At 37.8% G+C, this 19,228-nt stretch overlaps 1 protein-coding gene and 1 pseudogene across 1 annotated transcript in view; both read left to right on the forward strand.

Moving 5' to 3' along the window:
* The window catches only part of LOC122329281 (plexin-A1-like), a 150,287-nt gene extending 133,151 nt beyond the window's left edge, over nt 1-17,136 (forward strand). The window contains exons 11-15 of the mRNA XM_043225500.1: nt 7,190-7,286; nt 9,465-9,655; nt 15,571-15,722; nt 16,290-16,409; nt 17,090-17,136. Coding sequence (XP_043081435.1) covers nt 7,190-7,286; nt 9,465-9,655; nt 15,571-15,722; nt 16,290-16,409; nt 17,090 — 561 coding nt within the window. The 3' untranslated portion in view covers nt 17,091-17,136. The remainder of the gene's footprint in view (nt 1-7,189; nt 7,287-9,464; nt 9,656-15,570; nt 15,723-16,289; nt 16,410-17,089) is intronic.
* The window catches only part of LOC122328574, a 44,550-nt pseudogene continuing 42,437 nt past the window's right edge, over nt 17,116-19,228 (forward strand).

Raw genomic sequence — 19,228 nt, forward strand, 5'->3', positions numbered from 1 at the left:
GCGGCGTTTTTTCTTCCCTCCCTCCTCACATTCCAGCAGCTGCTCTGTTTTGTTAACATCGGCACTTTCCAGCCCCGTGGACCCGGAATCTCCCGCCTCACCCGCACGTATCCGTACGCTCCCTCCTTCCCTCCATCCCCCTGATCAATGGGCTTGCCAGCAGAGGACGGGCGCAGGCTGGGGAGATGCCCAGTGTGTCTCTCTATTTCTGGCCTCCATTCATTTTCCCCTGTGAGGGTAATTATGCATTTTAGGCATGCAGGTGGAGAGAGAAAGAAAGAGGACCTGTGCAACTCATATGGCACTCTATTCTCAGACTATTGTAAAAGCGCAACTGCTTACAGCTTTCATACTTTAGGTTTATTATAACTGGATGCATAATGAGAGGAGTTCTGCTCATCTTTTGTCATGTTCAGAAGTTAGTTTCATGCTTGCTTGTTCTCTTTTAAGGTCAGTGTGCAGTTCCAGTCTATGTTCTGCAAAGCAGCTTTACTTTAAGTCTCGTACAAGCAAAGTTATGCTTTTATTAAATTAGTTTTTTTCCCAATTTAGTTTACAAAGATGACTTTGTAATAAGTGGCAAAAGACCTCAAAGATGTTGCAGAAATAGCAGCAAGGTGATTGACAAAATGTTCTGTCACATTTAAAAAAGAAAAAAAGCTTTTATCCCTTTTTCCCTTTTGTAAAACCACTTTTTAAGAATATTTTAGAATTGTGACATTTTTATGATTTTCACTTTTGTCTCTGCAGTGATCACCATAATGAAAACGTTATCTATCTATCTTAAAATCTGCTTTCATGAACATTATATTTTGTGATATTTATTTGCATTATTAACACATTGTTCTTTGCAATGGTCAGTTGATTAATGCTAATTAAAAATACTATGTTTGAATGCAGTCAATGGTAAATTAATAACAAGTAAAAACAAATAAATAAATAAAAATGCCCAGGTTCATTAAGGTGTTTAGACTTATTTTTGTCCAGAAAAATGTCATGGAAAATTTATAAATAAATAAAAAAAATATCCAGGTGCATTATGATAATTAGATAAAAATGGTCATGAAAAATAAATGCATGCATACGTGCATAAATAAGTAAATAAATAAATAAAATGACCAGATGCATTAGGGTAATTGCATTATGGTATAGTTGTCAGAAAAATGTATATATATGTATATATATAATATATGAGAATTTGAGAATTTTCTAAACCCATCAGCTCAAGATACATTTTCTACAAAATTCAAATTCTACAAAATTAAGTGAGTTCATAATAATATATATATCTTTCAATAGGGGAATGAAAAATAGTTTTCCCTATTGAATTTAGTATATTTTTCTGAGGCAGTTATATTTGTTCTTATTTAATAGAAAATAAACTTAATATAACAAGTCAGTTTTCTTTTAGAGAAAAAATCTCTTTTTAGGTAAAATGCTGCGGAATATTTTTTTTTAACCCATTTTATAATGTTTTTTTCTTTTCACGTCATAACTGTGGCATGGTGTGGGTGTTGCGATCACAATGAGATGAATATATAGAGAAAGCCACAGTCTAGCAGACACTGACATTTATCAACACCTGTCATGTCAGCTCAGCACCTAAGGGTCTTTTTTTTTAAAGACCGCGGGTGTGCATGTGCGCGAGCTTCAGAACGTATGGAATAAGTTGCCGGATCATGGTTATTCTTAATTGGGTCATGTGCGTGTTTCTCCTCACCTTGTGTTGGAGGCCTCCATCGGCCTCATGGGAACTCACACTTGCACAAGCAATTAATTACTCTCCGCCATGTCTCCATGATGACCACGGGCTGAATAATGAGCGTTATTATTCATCCAGTCTGAAGTAGACGCACAGTTCTCCCCGAGCTCCTCTCACGCTGGCCTCCCTCGCGAAACAGAGCTCGCTGTTTTCAACCACCTTTTCCATAAATGCTGCAAATGTGACCTTTTGGTAAAGAACAATACGCCTTTTACTTGTATCCAGCCATTTTGCGGTCGCCAAAAGTCACATGACCTCGGTCACATGATCTAACCGCCGTGATTAGCATCGAATGCAGCGATTGTCTGACTGAGGTGAGCGGGGAGTGTAATGTCAAAGGCATGTTAATGATGATATGAATAAATCATATTTATGTTTTTGGACGGCCCTCAGAGAACAGCGGCGGCTGTTGTTAAGACACGACATATGTGTGGGAGGACTGCCGGAGCTCTTTAAAGTTTAATGGATCTGGGACGCTGGTGAGGAGACGTAGGCAGGAGGAGTGTGAGGGTTCACGTCTGCTTAGGGAAGAATGTGTGTTTGTAAGCATAGAGGTCATCTGTGGTCTGCTTGGAGGATGCGTTTGATCAAACCCAAGCGCTGAAAGAAGCTGTCACTGCTTGTCAAAAGAAAGGCCTTGTGACTTTTGGGTGTTCAGCGGTTTATCCTTGACCTTCCGTCTTTCAAAGAGTCAGCAACTGACTCTTTGGATTTGTTCAGACAGGCAGCAAGTTTATGCGGATCTGACAATAAGTTAAAAGCTGAAAATCTGTTTACAATTAAAAGTTGTTAGAAATCTGATCAACGTAATTCCCAAATTCAAGTAATAAATCGTTATTTATTTCTGAACCAACCAATCATTAATCTGATTACAGTGACATTCGTACATGGCTTATTTAACTTTGAATTAATCAGCTCTCCTTTGAACCAGTTCAACATTGTTCAACATTGATAATAATAAATTTGTAATTTTTTTTTGCACGCTAAATGAGCACAGTAGGATGATTTCTAAAGAGTTACGTGATACTGAAGAATGGAGTAATATTAAATAGTATACAGTTATTTTATATTGTAATATTTAATAATATTCGATCAAATAAATGCAGCATTGCTGAGCATGCTTTTTATGTTTAATGTTTTTAAAGATTTGAAAAAAAGCAAGAAAAAAACACAAACATTATCGACCCCCAAATTTTGGAACGTTAGTTCAGATGTGGCGTTCATCCATTAAATGGTGAACGTGTGATTTTTCAGACTCCGGTATAAGCATGAACGTGTCAATAGTGCTGTAATCCCTCTGATGTTTATGTTGTCTGATGTGCTTCGTGAGTTCGTCATGGCAAGATGTCATGATGGACATGAGCAAAGGCAATTTTCAGTTTTCCGTCCTCGCCTTCCACTGTGACAGCTACTCAGTTATAGTAGAAGTAAGTCTCTCGCCGTCGCGCTGACACTTAAATCAGTGCTGCGGCAACCAAGTGGATATACGGATATTGACTGCACTGTCAGAACAAATGGACCTGATTTCATCACTTGTAACTTGACAGACAGGTAAAGTCATAAAGATCAGATTTGAGGGAAAAGAAATGATTTATGTTCCATGTGAACAAAGCCGGCCCTGTGCTCACTAGTCTACTCTTTAACACTTATCTTGTCGTAACTATTTTTTTCTGTTGTTTGCAAAATATTACGATTGATGGATAATTCAGAATGTTTTTCGTAGTTTCGAAAGACAATAAATACATATGGCCTTGTGCATTTTCTGTTTTTTAGGCGATCCTACAGTAAAATATGCTCATTTGAAGCGAATAAAACATTCAAGGTGAAGTTTGAAGCATACCCGTGAAAGAGATGTGAGGGAGATTTCAGTGAGAGAAACAAGAGAGTCCAAGTCTAGCCCAGTGGAATAATTCAGAGATGAGATCAGCAAGAGCACTGTCTTTTTCATATTCTGAAAGTTGAAATAAAATATAAATATTAGATGAACAATAAAAAAAAGTTAGTTGCATTGTCAAATAGTTGCAGTTGAACTACTAAAACTGATAATAAAAAATATATAATTAAAAGGCATTAAAATCACAAAAGCACTTAAAGGGTTAAAGGGTTAATCACTTACCCCCATGTTGTTCTAAACCCCCAAAAGCTTTGTTCATCCTCAAAACAGAATTTAAGTTATTTTAGATGTCCCATTGACTGCCAAGTAATGAACACTGTCAGGGTCCAGAAAAGTATGAAAGACATCTTCAGAATGCTCCATCTGCCATCAGCGTAACATTCAGAAGCTGCGAAATACTTTTTTGTATGGAAAAAAATTCATTCAACAAATTTGGCACCATAATGCCATCATAGCACCATTTTGTATGCAAATTACTCTTTTCTGTGTCAGCTGCGAGAATACTTTGATTTAAACAGAAGCAGCGTGTATGGAAAGAAATTCATTCTAACAAATTTGTTGAATAAAGTCAATTTTTGTTTTCTTTCTGTATATTCTCATAGCTTCACACACCATTTTGTTGATCCACTGATGGCAGATGAATTCTGAGCGTATACTTTTCTGTGACACAGTGCTGTTACTTGGCAGTCAATGGACACACAAACCTCCTGGAATATCTAAAATAACTTTAAATTGTGTTGAAGACGTGCTTTAATTTTTACGACATGAGAATGTACTTGAATAAGTGATTTTTTTTTTTTTATTTTGGGGTAAACCCCAGAATTACTACAACTAAGAATAATAAAATATAATTACAAATATTTATAAATAATTGGTGGTGAGAGCTTATACATAGCATACAATCAATCAATAGAAATTAAGCATAATGAGAAAAAAACAGTCCTCCATTTTATAAAAAAAAAAAAAAAGATTCAGAATTTCTTTTTTTTTCTTTTCACAGGACTAGAATGACTTGATGGTTTTGGCAAAAATTTCTGCACTAAAACTCTATTCTAATGTTACATTAATTTTCTATAATTTACCAATTTGAAATGCACAAAAAACTGACTTGACATGTAATTTGTATGTTCAAGTAGTCTCTAAAAAAACCCCTCAATTTCAGTGGTCACTATTTGTGCGTGTGTGAGTGCGAGCGTGTGTATGTTGGAGACAGTTGAAGCCAAATGAGATGTGTCAGAAAGCAAATTGGAAATGCCAATTTCACTTACGTCCAGGCAACGCGCTTCACGCCTAAACTCTTCTACTTGTTTCATGTGTAAATTAATGGCTTCCGCTCTGTAATTTAGATTTTTGAGCACACCCACACACCCTCTCCGCCATCTATTTGGCCCCATCTTCCTCCCCGTTTCCGTCTCGCTTCCTCTTTCCCGTGCGCTCCCGACCCTCCACTCATCCTGAAAACGGCCGGGCCGTGCAGACAAATCGCATTTCTCTCTGCATGCTAGTTCTGAGTCAGTAGCTCTGCTTGATGAGACGCTTTCTGATACTAGAACCTGGTCTGTAAGTGTGCTGGATGTCTGCTGCTGTTTATCAGGAGTGTGTGTGAATGAGAGGGGCCTTAGAGAGGAGGCTGCTGTCAGGGTGGAGTGTTTTCACCTCCCCCCATATTGATCTGACAGTCTCACAATTGCGTGATGAGAATCCTGACTTGTCTCTCCTTCGCTGTCCGTCTCACTCTGTTGCTCTCTCTCCGTTTTATCTGTCTCACTCTCTTTTTCTCTCTCAAGGATACACACTTAAATGGCAAGATTTACATGGAGCGAGATAAGCCAGCATGTTTCATTCATTCGCTGCCATTTTAGCCGGGCTGAGCTCGAGCTGTGCACCAGAACATGGCTTGCGTGCGTTTTTCTGAGCGCGCTTCATCCCGGCGGCCCCCAGATGCATGTCAGAATCAGTGCAGTAAATCACTGATGCGCTGCACAACAATATGGTCACGTCCAATTGGCAGGATGCACACTTATATGTATTTTTTTGTGGGTTCTTTGTTGTTCTGTCTTGTTTTTGTTTTATTTTTTGGTCATTTTCAACCTGGTCTTCTAAAAATACATACATTTTTGTGCAACACCGTTTTTACACGCCTTACTACACACTCAATGCGTGGCGCTAAAACACAGATTCAATATGTAAACCCTGGCACATTTTTGCACATAACATGATATTCTTCAAGCAATTGTGCTAAAATTGCGCTTTATTAATTGAAAAGTAATAAAAGGTGTCAGGGTTTTACTGCCTCTAGTGTTAATTTCATTTTGGAAACTGCAGCGATACATACTTTTATGCCATGAGAGCAGTTTGGTCATTTTAGACGGATACCGACAAAATCATGTCTTGCATTAACGTCAGGGCTTTATGTGTCTAGCTATTTTATTTAGTGTTGTTTTCAACCTTGTAGCAGATTTTAAATGCGAGCATAGAAGAGAGGAGAGGAAAAGATGCGTGAACAATAGGAATCGATTTCCTATATCAACACAACTATCACACTCAATGTGTCCAGCAGTTGTTTTATGTTGAGTATTTTGGCTTTTTCGTATAGGGAGATCCAGGGGTGGGCGATATGATTGATGACTATACAATATAAGTAATTTGATTTCATTTGATATAATAGAAATTTCGTAATTCTTGTCACCGGTGTCAGTATCATTACAAACTAATACTAGCTTAAAACAAACTCAAGTTCACTTATGACAAGTTAAGACATATACTTTTATACACGTGTCCATTTTGTGTATTTTTGTCAGATAGTACCTAAATGTAAAGAAAGCACAGGAAAAGATGGCAAGTGTGGGTAATGTGGGAAGAAGTGCGGATAATAGTAAAGTTTGAATTGTGGTGAGATGGTTACTATTGCTTAAAGCATTTTTGCATCTATAATGCATGACATTATGGCTAAAAATAAAATAATTAGTTTAGAAACAAAAAATGTCCTTTTATTTAGTGGGTGGAAACACAACAGAGCGAGAGTAATGGAATTGAGTAATGTCTAGACCCTGATTCAAACTCATTTGTCCCACATTTTGGTATTTTGAACCTATTTTTGTCTTATAAACAGAGCAAGGACAGGAAGTGAGGATAAGAAATGGGAGTAATCGGATCTGAAAATGTTGCGAGCTGCAGTGTGCATTGTGTCATTTACTATTTTATTTTCAGCCTTTTGTCTTTTATGGTGGATAGACATACTTTAGAGACAGGAAATGATGGTGATAAGCAGGAGAAATCGGTTTGGAAAAGCCATGACTCATATTAAAATCCATATTACCCTCATGAGCACTACAGATCAATTTACAATCTTTTTCACAGGTTTAAAATGTCTGTAAAAAGTATTTATTGAGAATTGTTTAAGAACACCTATTACCTGTTATAAAACATAACCCTTTGTGGCTTTTTGCTTTATTTTATGACCGGAAGAAAACATCAAGTGTGAAGAACAGTTTGGAATAACGTGTCTTTCTTTGTTTTCTTTCTCTCTCCAGTATGACTATGAAGGAAATGACATCAGCGATCTGCCGGTGGATCTCTCAGTTGTGTGGAATGGAGATTTTGTCATTGACAACCCCTACAATATCCAAGGTAAAAGTCGCATCCGTTCTTCTGTAGTCGCTCTTTCTGTGTATCCACACCTCTTCTCCAGTATGTCTGTGAAGACAAATTAGGTCCGTTTTATGCCTGGCTGCATGTCAGGCCTCACTGCTCTCCATACAGCTTATCTGGTCCTTCCTGAGCTGTGGCTGCAACTCGCTGCTGCTAAACAATAAGAAACCACGTGAAACCCTCATTGGGATAGAATGAAAAGGGCGGCAGCAGAGAAAGTGTGGTTTTGGGTTCACATCCCCATCAGCTTGACTCTTCAATAACTCAAGATGACCGTTTTGGTCATTTTGGGTAGAGTCCAGATCTATTTGTTGCTAATATTTCAAGTGTCAGGCTGGTAAAGAGCTATTTAGAGAGAGCGGTGAGTGAACGGTGACTCTAGAGGACCGTCCAATTGTTCACCACAGTTGTGCCGAATCAAGATCTCAGCACCTTGACTGATAGCGACACATCATGCATTTTCGTTCTTCTTTTTCCTCATGTCTTTGCTGTCTGCGAAACATAAAAAATACTACTTTCAGATCCAATGTTTGTGTAATATCCTATCTGGTCGATTTTTGAAGGAAGCACAGATGCATGCTTCACATACTGATGATATTTTATTTTAGTTAAATATTTATTTTATTATTATTATTTTTTCTCCTCTCTTGAGTACAAAATCACCATGCAGGGGTGATTTCTGAATGATTATGTGGCACTGAAGATTGGAGTAATGGCTGGTGAAAATTGAGCTTTGCAATCATAGTAATAAAATCTGAATGAAATATAATAGTAATTTAAACAATTCACAACATTCTGTTTTTACTGATTTTTTCACATAATGCAGCTTTGGTGTGCATAATATAATTCATATTTTACTTTATTTAGAAAGTTTAAAAAGTGGTATATAATATAAAAAGTTAGTACTGGTGTCTACAAAAAAATGCATAGAACAAAAAAACAAAATAGGGTTAAATATTAATTAATATATATGGCCCAAATCTCTCATCTCTCTCTCTCTCTTCTTCTCTCTCTCTCTCTCTCTCTCTCTCTCTCTCTCTCTCTCTCTCTCTCTCTGTCTCTCTCTCTCTCTTTCTCTCTGCACTGTCTTTACAGCACAATAAATTTATCCATCTTCTCCACACTGCAAGAGAAAAAGCCCCAGCTTTGCCCTGCTGTAAAGTGGAAATGTTAATGTAATTAAATCATTCATTTGGTTCAGTTTAATTAGCGCAGCGTTACTTTTAAGCTTAGCCGTGGCTAATCAGATTAGCATGAGGCTGAGACGGATGGATACACTGTCTCCTTTGAAGTCCGGCGGCAGTCTAAGACGCCCAGCCAACAGAACATTCACCCAGTCCCCTGAAGCTGCCATCTTTCTCTTTACAATGGGAATTTAACATCTGTAATTCGATAATGGTTAGCTGTAGCTGAGGTGATACATTTGTTTCATTCAACTTTTAATCACACTTTCTTTCAGTTTATAGTCAAAAGAGAACTAGAGAAACATTTTAGATCAAGAAAATAGCAGAATGTATTTGTGCTTTAATTTTTAGCTTCACAAATCACACCATTAATTGCATTTAACTCTTTTGTGACTCTGAACCAAAACCTTGACCTTAAGGGTCAACTTTTTTATACTTCATCTGAAATAAGTTAAGAATAAATAAGTTTTCAGTTGATGTATGGTTTTACAAAATGTACAATACAACATTTAAAAGCTTGTCCTTAGCAATTCATATTACTTTTAAGGCATGACATTTACAAATATCTTCATGAAACATGATCTTTATTTAACATCCTAACGCATTTTGACAAAACAATTATTTTACAGTACCATTATCTTGGTACTGCTTTTTTCTGTTAATTAAACAAGCCATTTCTATATGATTTTATCATATAAAAGAGGTGTATTTATTAGACTTATATTGTGCAGGTGAATCACTGTAACACACCTAAAAGACACACTGGTGTTTAAACAATAATCACATTTCTAATAATGACAATAAACACTTCTTCAGTCGAGTAATGTAGTTCATTAGCTCAACTGCAGATGATTTATGGTTGCCAAGCAACTTGGCTCATTAATATAGAATTCATCTGATGTGCGGTCGCAGGTTTTGTCCTCTGCTCTGCGTGCTTATTTATCCCTGTCTTTATCGCTCTTTCTCTCGGTAGCGCACCTGTACAAGTGTTACGCCATGCGGGACAGCTGTGGGATGTGTTTGAAAGCGGATCCCCGGTTCGACTGCGGCTGGTGCGTGCAGGAGAAGAAGTGTTCGCTGAGACAGGAGTGTGCTCCTCCAGAGAGCATCTGGATGCACCCCAGCGCAGGAAACAGTCGCTGCGCGCACCCCAAAATCAACAAGGTAGCACCCGCTCCCATTCTGTCACACCCCATTTAACACATTCAGTATTTACAAGGCTGTCAAACACACTTTTTTTTATTGTGTGAGCATTTAACAGGTGTTGTTTTTGCAGAGCGGCGTTGAAGGTTTTTCAGTGGTGCTTTGCATCCTATGTTCAGCAAAGAACCTATCAAGTGCAAGGCTTTAAGTTGCTTTGCGTTTTCTTTAAAGATTATTTTTACGTTTGTATACCTAAAATGTAGAAGTTACATACAGTGTTTAATTAGGGCTGGGTATCGTTTAAGAAATGCTGATACCGATACCCTGAGTTTGACCGGTTCCTGAAAGATACCTTTTTCGATACCCGATTTTATGAAACTTTTTAAACAAGATTACATTCACCTTGTTGCCATTTATATAGACTCAAAGCCTCATGTCCTGAGCCACTGCACAAAGGAACAAAATATAGCCATCGCAATAAATCAGTGCAAATAGATTTTATTAATTTCAAATAGTTCTCAGTTTACACGTCCGTTATGCTACCTTTACACTAGTGCGTGTTCTCTTTAAAATGCATATTGCTCAGACAGAATCATCATTTCTATTAATTTTCCACAGATTTTAATATTAGCAAATTCAATGTCATCTGCCTGTTTTTGATTTTCTCTTCCATGATTGCAGATCTAACTATAAAAAATAATATTTTTCAGCAATATTACATGACCAAAACACACATTAGACGGCAATCAGAAGTTATTACAAACACTTGATGGTGGTTTGAAGTGAGCTTTAAGTAAATGCAGAATATAAATCTTATTTATTGTCTTATGTAGCATAATGCATATATTTTTCATTATTCGATGGTACTGAGGCAGTTTTGGTCGGTACCTAAAAGCATCGTGCTTTGATACACAGCCCTAGTGTTTACATTATAGGTGTCATCCTTTGTTCATTGAAACACCTTTGTGGTTTTGTGAAACATAAAATAAAAACAAAACTATGGATTTGAAAGAAATCACATCTCAGCATAAAAGTACGTTCATAGAAGCCATATGTTTACTTCCCAGTATGCTAACGATGGTGCACTGTTTCTCAGTTTCTATAATACAGACGCTCTTCATCTAAGAAAAGAAACAATAGACCTCCATTTTAGGATTTCTACAGCGGCTGTGCCAAACAAATCTCTCGCTGTGCTTTTATTGCCATGCAGCGGTGTATTGATACTAATATACTGCGGTGTGCCAGTGCTGGCAGCTGGCAGTCTGAGAGACAGCGGTGTCTCTCAGTAAGATTAGCCCCTGATACTGGGTAATTGCCAGTGGCACAGTTGCTAATCCGTTAGCTCATGCCTGTCTCTCTGCTTACTTATCACTCTATAACCAGAGCTGAAAGCTTGAATGAAGGAAGAGGTAGAGACAAAGAAAGGAAATGGGGTATGCTTGTTTTCAGTTCACATTGAATCAGCTGATCGGTTTGAATCACCGAGGCTTGTGAAGTCATGCGGTACCTTTATGTGAAGAACAAAGTAAATTGTGCAAGTCATTTACAGATTTTACTCTCCGAAGTTCCTGGAGACATTTGTTGGTGACGTTAAACATTGCAAATTCTGTCTTTCTTGTGACTAAACATAGTTATAGTGATGAAGATTAAGATATGAAAGGCGAAAATACAATGCATTAATGTGTTCAAACCAACAAAACTCCGTAAAACAGTAACACAGGCTGTACTTCCTTCACAGACTCATTTTTGGGCATTTGTGGTACAGCTCTGATGTTATTAGAGGGAATACAGAAGGGTTGTGAATAAGGTCCAAAATAAACACTCGCCAAATGTGAGTAAAATTGTCTTTGTGGAGTAAATAAAAGGGAGTTAGTAGCCAGTTGGCCCAGTATTAGGCACTGTGGCAATCAATGGTTTAATTCAAATTTTGAGAATGATAATTTGATATTTAGCATTGCAAATCAAACCATCCACTAAATAGTCAGTAGGGATATTTACCATCATTAGTTTGCCTAGCATACTTCATGAACTTCATGTTTTTGTCAAAATATCAGCACTAGTGTTAATTAAATACCATTTTTTGTTGTTTTTGTATTTAATTTGTTTAATTTTTAGGAAGAATATACTTTTGAGCAATTTTGTTTTGTACTTGATATTTTTATTTTAGTTTTAGTTATCCAGTAATTTTAGTATGTTAATTTCAGTGTTTAAATGTTGTCTTGTTTAACTGAAACAACTTTAGGTTGGCATTTTTCATTACATTTTAGATTTTTTTAATAATTAACTTTAATTAAATTAATTGTAGTTAACAGTACAAATAATTTATTGGGCCAGAGCATAAATTTTATATATAATGTCCTAACAAAATGAATATTATGCTATCCCTATATATTCTTACAGTCTGTCCTTTCCTTCATTCCCTTGCTTTTCTTCCATTCACGTCAGAGTCGTGTGACTTAGTATATTAGCCTGTGGATAAGCTTCTAATTTCATTTGGAATAGAGTATTTAAACTGGGATTTTCTGTCTCTGTCTCCTCAGAGAGACCCCTGGGTATGAGTAGTAATTGAATTTGCTTTATGTCTGTCTTATTGTCTGCTTTTTTACGTCTCAGTTGAAGCTGTCTGCTGACGTCAAAGTTGTGCTTTTTTACTCTAAGTGCCGTAGAAGTTCATAATACCCGAAGAGAGCGAGCCGTTACCTTTTCCATTCAGTACAGACACACTGACAATCATGGGGAAAAGACCTTCCTAAGCTGCTCACTAGCTCTTGTGTTTCCCAAAATGCACCTCTTCGGCATCAATATCGCATTAACTTGCTCAGAGTGTAGATTCTCTCCATTTCTAATTACAGCAGGGGAAAATGCACCTAACCAGGGCCAACAGCAAGGTTTCTTATAGCAAACAACCTTTTCTTTATCTGGGATTTTCTCTCTGTCACACACACACACACACTCTTATCACACCTCTGTCAACAGTAAGCAGCTCTGATAAGCTTTGACACTGAAATATGTAAAATATACGTGTTGTTCTGCCTTGTTTTTCATACAGCGAGATGAGGTCAGACAGGCAATGGGAGGCGGTAGGAGTCTGATTGGCTGTTTAGTTATGCGTTTGCCTAGTGTAGGTAACAAAATGAAAATAGTCTTAAGCCTCACATTCCTTTGGAGGAGACTTCTGCTGCCGCCCATCCAAGTCTGGCCATGATTGACGCCACCGAGCTACATGTAAAACAACCCCTCTGAAACCAATTACAGGCCGCTTTCCCCTCCTTGTTTCGTTATGCTGTATTCTTTATTGGCATCGCTCTGTACAAAAAGCCAATTTTTGACTCTATGGTCTATACGAGGCTCTAAGATTGGCTTAGGGGGAGAGGGATTTGAGAACATATGCTACAAACTAGTAATATTGGATGGGAAAATAGGGAAAAAAGGAAGCAAATTAGGGCCCCGGAAAGCTACATAACTGAAGCGACAGATATGGCAGAACTTTGATGCGTTTTTCCATTCTTCAGCAGATTGGTGGAGGCTCTATAAATAGGAGGTTTTCTGGGTGAAATCCCAAGTGAAGCTGTTGTACCCGTAAGCAAAGACACTTAACCTCAATTACATCAGGAAGCATGCAGCCGTAGACATACAGAAAATGGGGGTGCCAGACAGAGCTGTGTTGCACGTCTGGCTGAACAGCACAAGTAGATGTTTCAACCAGTGGAATTCGACTGCAATTTGTCGCCAATTTTTTATTTATTTATTTTTTAAGATTTTACCCATGCTGCATTTCTGTGTTTGCCAAAAGATGAAAGACACCTTGCTGATGAAGATCAGGGAAAGACAGGCAAACAGACAGACAGCAGACAAACGCAACATCAGGAAAGCGTTAAGCCTCACACACCATGCAGGTGGCTTGTGGGCGGATAGGATCTGGAAGACGGGGGTCTTTAGACGCCCCAATCTGCCCCTATTCTTTTCACCCACCGTCTTTTCTGAGTCCTCCCACTCTCCCTCCATTGTCATCCTCCCACCTATTGGCGGAGAGCTGGGGGAACGCGACACACAAACAGTAATAATCTCGCAACTGGATATCGGCAGGAGGCTTCATGCATTCTGGTGCACTTTAATCTCAGTAATTGCATATATTTTTTGTAATGTATCGTTACCCAGAGCTGATAATGAAGGAGATTTACTTAACTGTGTATAATTTAACAAGGTCCTGGGGGAGAACGTGTGTGTATTAGTGTTCTCCCAGTTGTGTTGAGAGATATTATTTTTATCTATCATTTCGCTTTAAGGCTGATTTAATTAGAAACGTATAAATTGTTTTTTTTTAACATAATAAAAGACATCTAATGTAGGTTAATTTTACTGTAATCCCGAGCGACAGGCTTCAGTCCAAATTCTGCAATTTTCAGGTCAAGCCAACTGTATTACAGTACATGCATTTAAAACAGCTTGTATTTAATTTAGCTTCTCAGGCTGTTGTATTGACAATGCAGTGTGGACCGAAGCATTATAATTGCACTGTCCAGTTCCTGGGCTTACTGTAGTTTTGTGAGGACAAGCTTGCATTAAGTTGGTTCTGCATTTCAGCTTATTTTTATCAATATGTGAAGCAGCCAGCCTGTGCTGTTTATGGAATTTGGCAATCCAGTGAATTGTTCTTTCTCAAAAGTGCTCATTGTATCAATACTCTCAACCTTGTTCCAGGCATAAGTTACAGTACATGTAGGCAGCCAATCCGAGTTGCCCAGCTCTTGCCAGTTATGTATGCAGCAAGTTCGTATACCTTTTAGAACTGATTTGAAAATGCCTCTCATATATAAGGATTCAAGAATGTGGAATTAAAATTACTTGAATTTTAAACAAATGAATATACCATTTTATGGTAAATGTTGGTTTGTCAAATCAGAAAAAGAAAGATCAAAAAAGAAATAGTCGAATGGTTGCATATCAGGATAGGTGGTTGGTTTGATAATACTAATAATTGATATATACATGGATAAATATTTATTTTAATTAGAATTATTATTATTAGAATTATCATACCAGAATGAAAAACATGTACCTTCCCAGAACTGTGTTGAATTTCTTTCAGTTTAATTTTCCTGCTGTTCCAGATCAGATTCTACTCCCACTTCCTGTGTTGTGTGGCCAGTTTTAGGTTCCAGTTGAAAGGGAATTATTTTTCAGTTGTCAGTGTGGCTGAGGCAGTAACAAAATGAAAAACGGAATTTTATTGTAAATATTTTAATTTCACAATTGTTGAATGTATGGTTTGCTGTGATGCATAATTTTTCACAAAGGAGTCCCCAAGGCTCTATTATAGGCCCCGGCCATTGTGGCAATAATGTAGCTGAGGCCCAGCTCCAGATATCTGTGGAGACCTTGTGGTCGAGAGATCAGGCGTGCAGAGTACCTGTAATTCCCTCATGATGACTGTTACAGGGCTCCGTCCTGCTGTTACCACTGCACATCATTCACCATATTTGTTTTGTCATGCCACACCTGTCCTCGTTACGGAGAATAATCCGCTAAATAAATCACATTATCCTACTGCCTTGCGCCATGCGGCTCTGAAGCGTGGATCCGGGAGCCTGGGTAATAAGTTTCAATTAGAGGATGGATTGAGGGGGTTGGAGGAGGTGTCTTACCAAGCCCAGCATCAGGGCTTCTGCTCCCCTGCGCCGAGGGGTGATTTGTCTCCATTAAAATGCAAGGCATCTGAGTTTGTGTTGTAACTGTGAGACTATAAGGAGCTACAAAGTTCAATGCCAAGACCTGTCAACTGACCAGAGGTCCAATAAATGTTCTACAGATATCAGAATTTAAAAAAATGCCCAGACTATTTTTGTGTTTTTACATTTCTTGTATTGTTGTCTGGCCCATCATAGCATCATTCCACCTCCATTCAAACTAATGTCTCTGTTTAACTCATTGTACAGCTGTTACCTGAGACTGGACCACGGCAAGGTGGAACCAGACTCACCATCACCGGAGAGAACCTGGGTCTACAGTTTAGAGACATTATGACAGGTGTTCGTCTGGGAAAAGTACCCTGCGTTCCTATTGAAGAGGAATATGTTAGTGCAGAAAGGTGGGGGAAAACTTTTGCAATTTTTCTGTTTTGTTTAATAGAGTGAATCTGCTTTGAAACAATCGGTTTTGTATAAAACTCGACTTCATTACTGCCATATTTAGTTTCTTTTTTTAAAGGAATAGAAAAACAGTGTGTTCTGTGGATTCTACTGCTTTTTTGAACAACTTGCCAATTGTTCAGAAGATCTATAAGTGTAAAACACTCCTGCTTTTCACTTGTCAAACTCCACGGAGTGCATTTTTAATACATTGTTAGCACTGGCTATCTGATTTTTTTTTCTTCTCAGCATTAGTGTATAGTAGTTAAACTGAACACATTTTGCCCTTAAATATATCACGAATCCTTGCATTACAGAAACCAGTGTAGAAAATGTAGAAAAAAGTCTGAAAATTCCATCTGGCCAAGTAATAAATCAGACATAGATTAATTATAGTAATAATATTTACTTGTGCTGTTTCATATAAATCCATCCATTCACCTTCGTCCCCTTGAGGCCTTTGGTAACTTAGTGGTGCTTTTAATCATGAACCCTAAAGAGGATTCTGACATTTTTCTCTTCTGCAGGATTGTGTGTCTGCTGAACGACGCCACAGGATACCGCGTACAGGAAGCCCAGGTGGAGTGTGCGTTAGAGACTGTCTGGCTGACTACAGAGCCCTCTCACCCAGGGCTTTCACCTTTGTGGTGAGTCTCTAAGAGTCTGGAGACGCTTAATCTTACAGATATATTCAGATCTGCCTGTCTATTGGATAATTTAAATGCAAATCAGATACATATAATTCCAAACCTGTGTATAAATGCACTACCCTTATTTCTAACTTTCATCAGCTTTGCCATTACAGGAATAAATTACATGTTTTAAGATATGCGACCTGTGCTGGCAAAATGAGTAACAATGAGCATTTTGAGTTATTTTTATTTTACATTCTCCATTAAAACACTTCAAAATGATGTATGTTTTGTTGAAATCACAAAATATGAACTGCACTACACCCGCTTGAAGTCGATGAAGTCAGCAAAGTCAATTCGGAGAAATTGCTATATTAATAAAACGCAATATGGTCATTTTTTATTTGATATTTGTTATTAATAATAAGAATAGATGCAAAAAACAGCAGCAGTAAAAAAAAATAATTAAATAAAATAAAATAACCAAAAGCATTCAAGTAAGAAAAACAAATAATAAAATGTAAAAATCACTTCAGTGAGCTGGGGGTAAACATAAGAGACTTTTACCAATAGAGAAAAGTTTACCAATATTTTCCAAATCGAATCTTTTGAACGGTAGTGTAGTCAATAATAATGTTTGAAATAAAATTCCAGTAACTAACAATGTGTCTCTTTGATGTAATTTTCTTCCTTAGACGCCGTACTTCACACGTGTTCAGCCCGTTCAAGGACCTCTTTCAGGGGAACCAGAATCACTATTGAAGGAAACCATCTCAACGCTGGCAGCTCTGTTGCAGTCAACATTGGGCGCCACCCTTGTCACTTTAAAAAGTAATGCTTTTCTTTATATCCTCTTTATCTTTTTGTTGGTGCCTTTGGTTAACAGTTTCCCAATTCTGAAAAGGAATTCTAAATTGTGAGATATAAACTTGCAATTGTGAGGAAAAAAATGGGGTTGGAAAGATGAATCAAAATTTTGAGATGTAAAATCTGAATTTTGAGAAGAAAAGTGCACAATTACAAATTTACAAGTGTAAATTCTGTGGGGAAAAAAGGCTAAATTCAAGTTGTAATCACACTTAGAAAATGGATTCTATGAGGATTCTATTAACTTATATCAGGAACACGTTTCCATAGTTTATTAATAAGTCAAAAGCCCCACATATAAAAAAGCATACAGTTGTCTGTTTGGCTGCCCTTCTGTCTGTCTTGTTATCGTTTTATCCTCTCCATCTGTCTGGCTTTCTTTCTAACTTTGTGTTTCTGTCTGTCATATAGTTTCTGTTTGTTTGTTTGATTGTTTTATACGTTCCATAGGCTCTGTGCCAGTCGTTTTGATGGTTAGCCTGTTGGCTGTTTTGGTGAAGCATTTGCCAACATACAGTCTCCACTCGCTTGTTAATGTGGTCCTTTTTTCTCTCTCTCTCTCTCTCTTTTTCATCTGCCAAGTTGTCTCCCTCTGTCTTTATCTGTATCCTTCCAAAAGCTGTCTTCCGGCTTCTCACCTTAGCACGTCCACCTGTCATTCCGTCAGTCAAAACGCCCAGGCCCGTTTTTTTTTTTTTTACCCCTCGGCATGTATCTACAGCATAAAGAGACACTTTGAAGGCAAGAACATCAGCTACGTTATGGCACAGGCGGTCCCGGTCGATTGTGCGCTTCCGTTTGTGGATGGGGACAGTGAATGAGTGTTCCTGCCGTCCGCCTGTCTATCGGTAGCACCAGACCGCTCTGCATTGCAGCGGAGAATAAAAACATTGTCTCGCTGCCAAGTCTCAGACATGAGAGAGGGAGAGAATGAGGATTACCGCGGTTCTCGCTGACTGAGACGTCAGCCACACCTGGTCTCCGAGCCAGGGTTCACTTCACAGAGAAAGTCCACTTCCTGTTAACCCATTCCGCGGGGGCGTTAAAGGGATGGTTCAGTCGAAATGAATGTTCTCAAATCACTTACTTTCCAAACCCGTATGGCTTTATTTTTATTTTAAAAAAAGATATTTTGAATCATGTTTGCATTGCTCACTTCAGTGAAATGAAAAGGGAAGGAGGTCGAAGTAAATTTGTGACCCAAAATAGCCACAATTAACAGAATTATCTACCCCAAATTTTAAACTCTTTTGTCTTTCTAGACCTCTTTGACTTCCTAATGCGACTTTTGTTCTTCTGCTCTGAGAAATTTTTCAAAATAACAACTTTTATAAAAGACCGTATAAGTTGTTTTGCCTTATAAAGCATCATAAAAGTCTTTCACTTCACTTCCTGTCTGCTCTGATTTGTCCTGTCATGTAAAGGCAAAAACACCAAAATTTATAAAATTATAAAAGACATTTGCGCACTATCCATAAAATATCATTGCCAGTTTAAATGTGAATGAATTATTTACTAAAAGCTAGCTTAGCTTTTGTCCCTAGCATACTTTCATTGCATGGAAATGAGCAACTTGGACATTTTGTAAAACATCTGCTTTTATGTTTTGTAGAAGAGATAGCTAAACAGGTTTCCATGACATCTTCATTTTCAAATGAAACTTCCCTTTCATATGCCCTGCTTCCTTTGTGTGTGTGTGTGTGTGTGTGTTTGTGTGTGTGTGCACGTGTGTGTGTGTGTGTGTGTGTGTGCGTGTGTGTTTTGTATCTTCCATTCATAATATCCAGCAAATTCGTATTCAAATTTATTCTACATGTCTGTAATCCAAATTACATATTTAAAATGCAAAATCTCGAAAAAATATCCCAAAGCAATGATTGCGTTTTGCACTTCATTCCGTTGAATGTCTGTATATTTTACCTTTGAGGAAATTTCTGCCTTATCCACTCCACAACTCGCTCTCTTTG

This window comes from Puntigrus tetrazona, chromosome 23 (genome assembly GCF_018831695.1).
Source record: "Puntigrus tetrazona isolate hp1 chromosome 23, ASM1883169v1, whole genome shotgun sequence".
Taxonomy (NCBI): domain Eukaryota; kingdom Metazoa; phylum Chordata; class Actinopteri; order Cypriniformes; family Cyprinidae; genus Puntigrus; species Puntigrus tetrazona.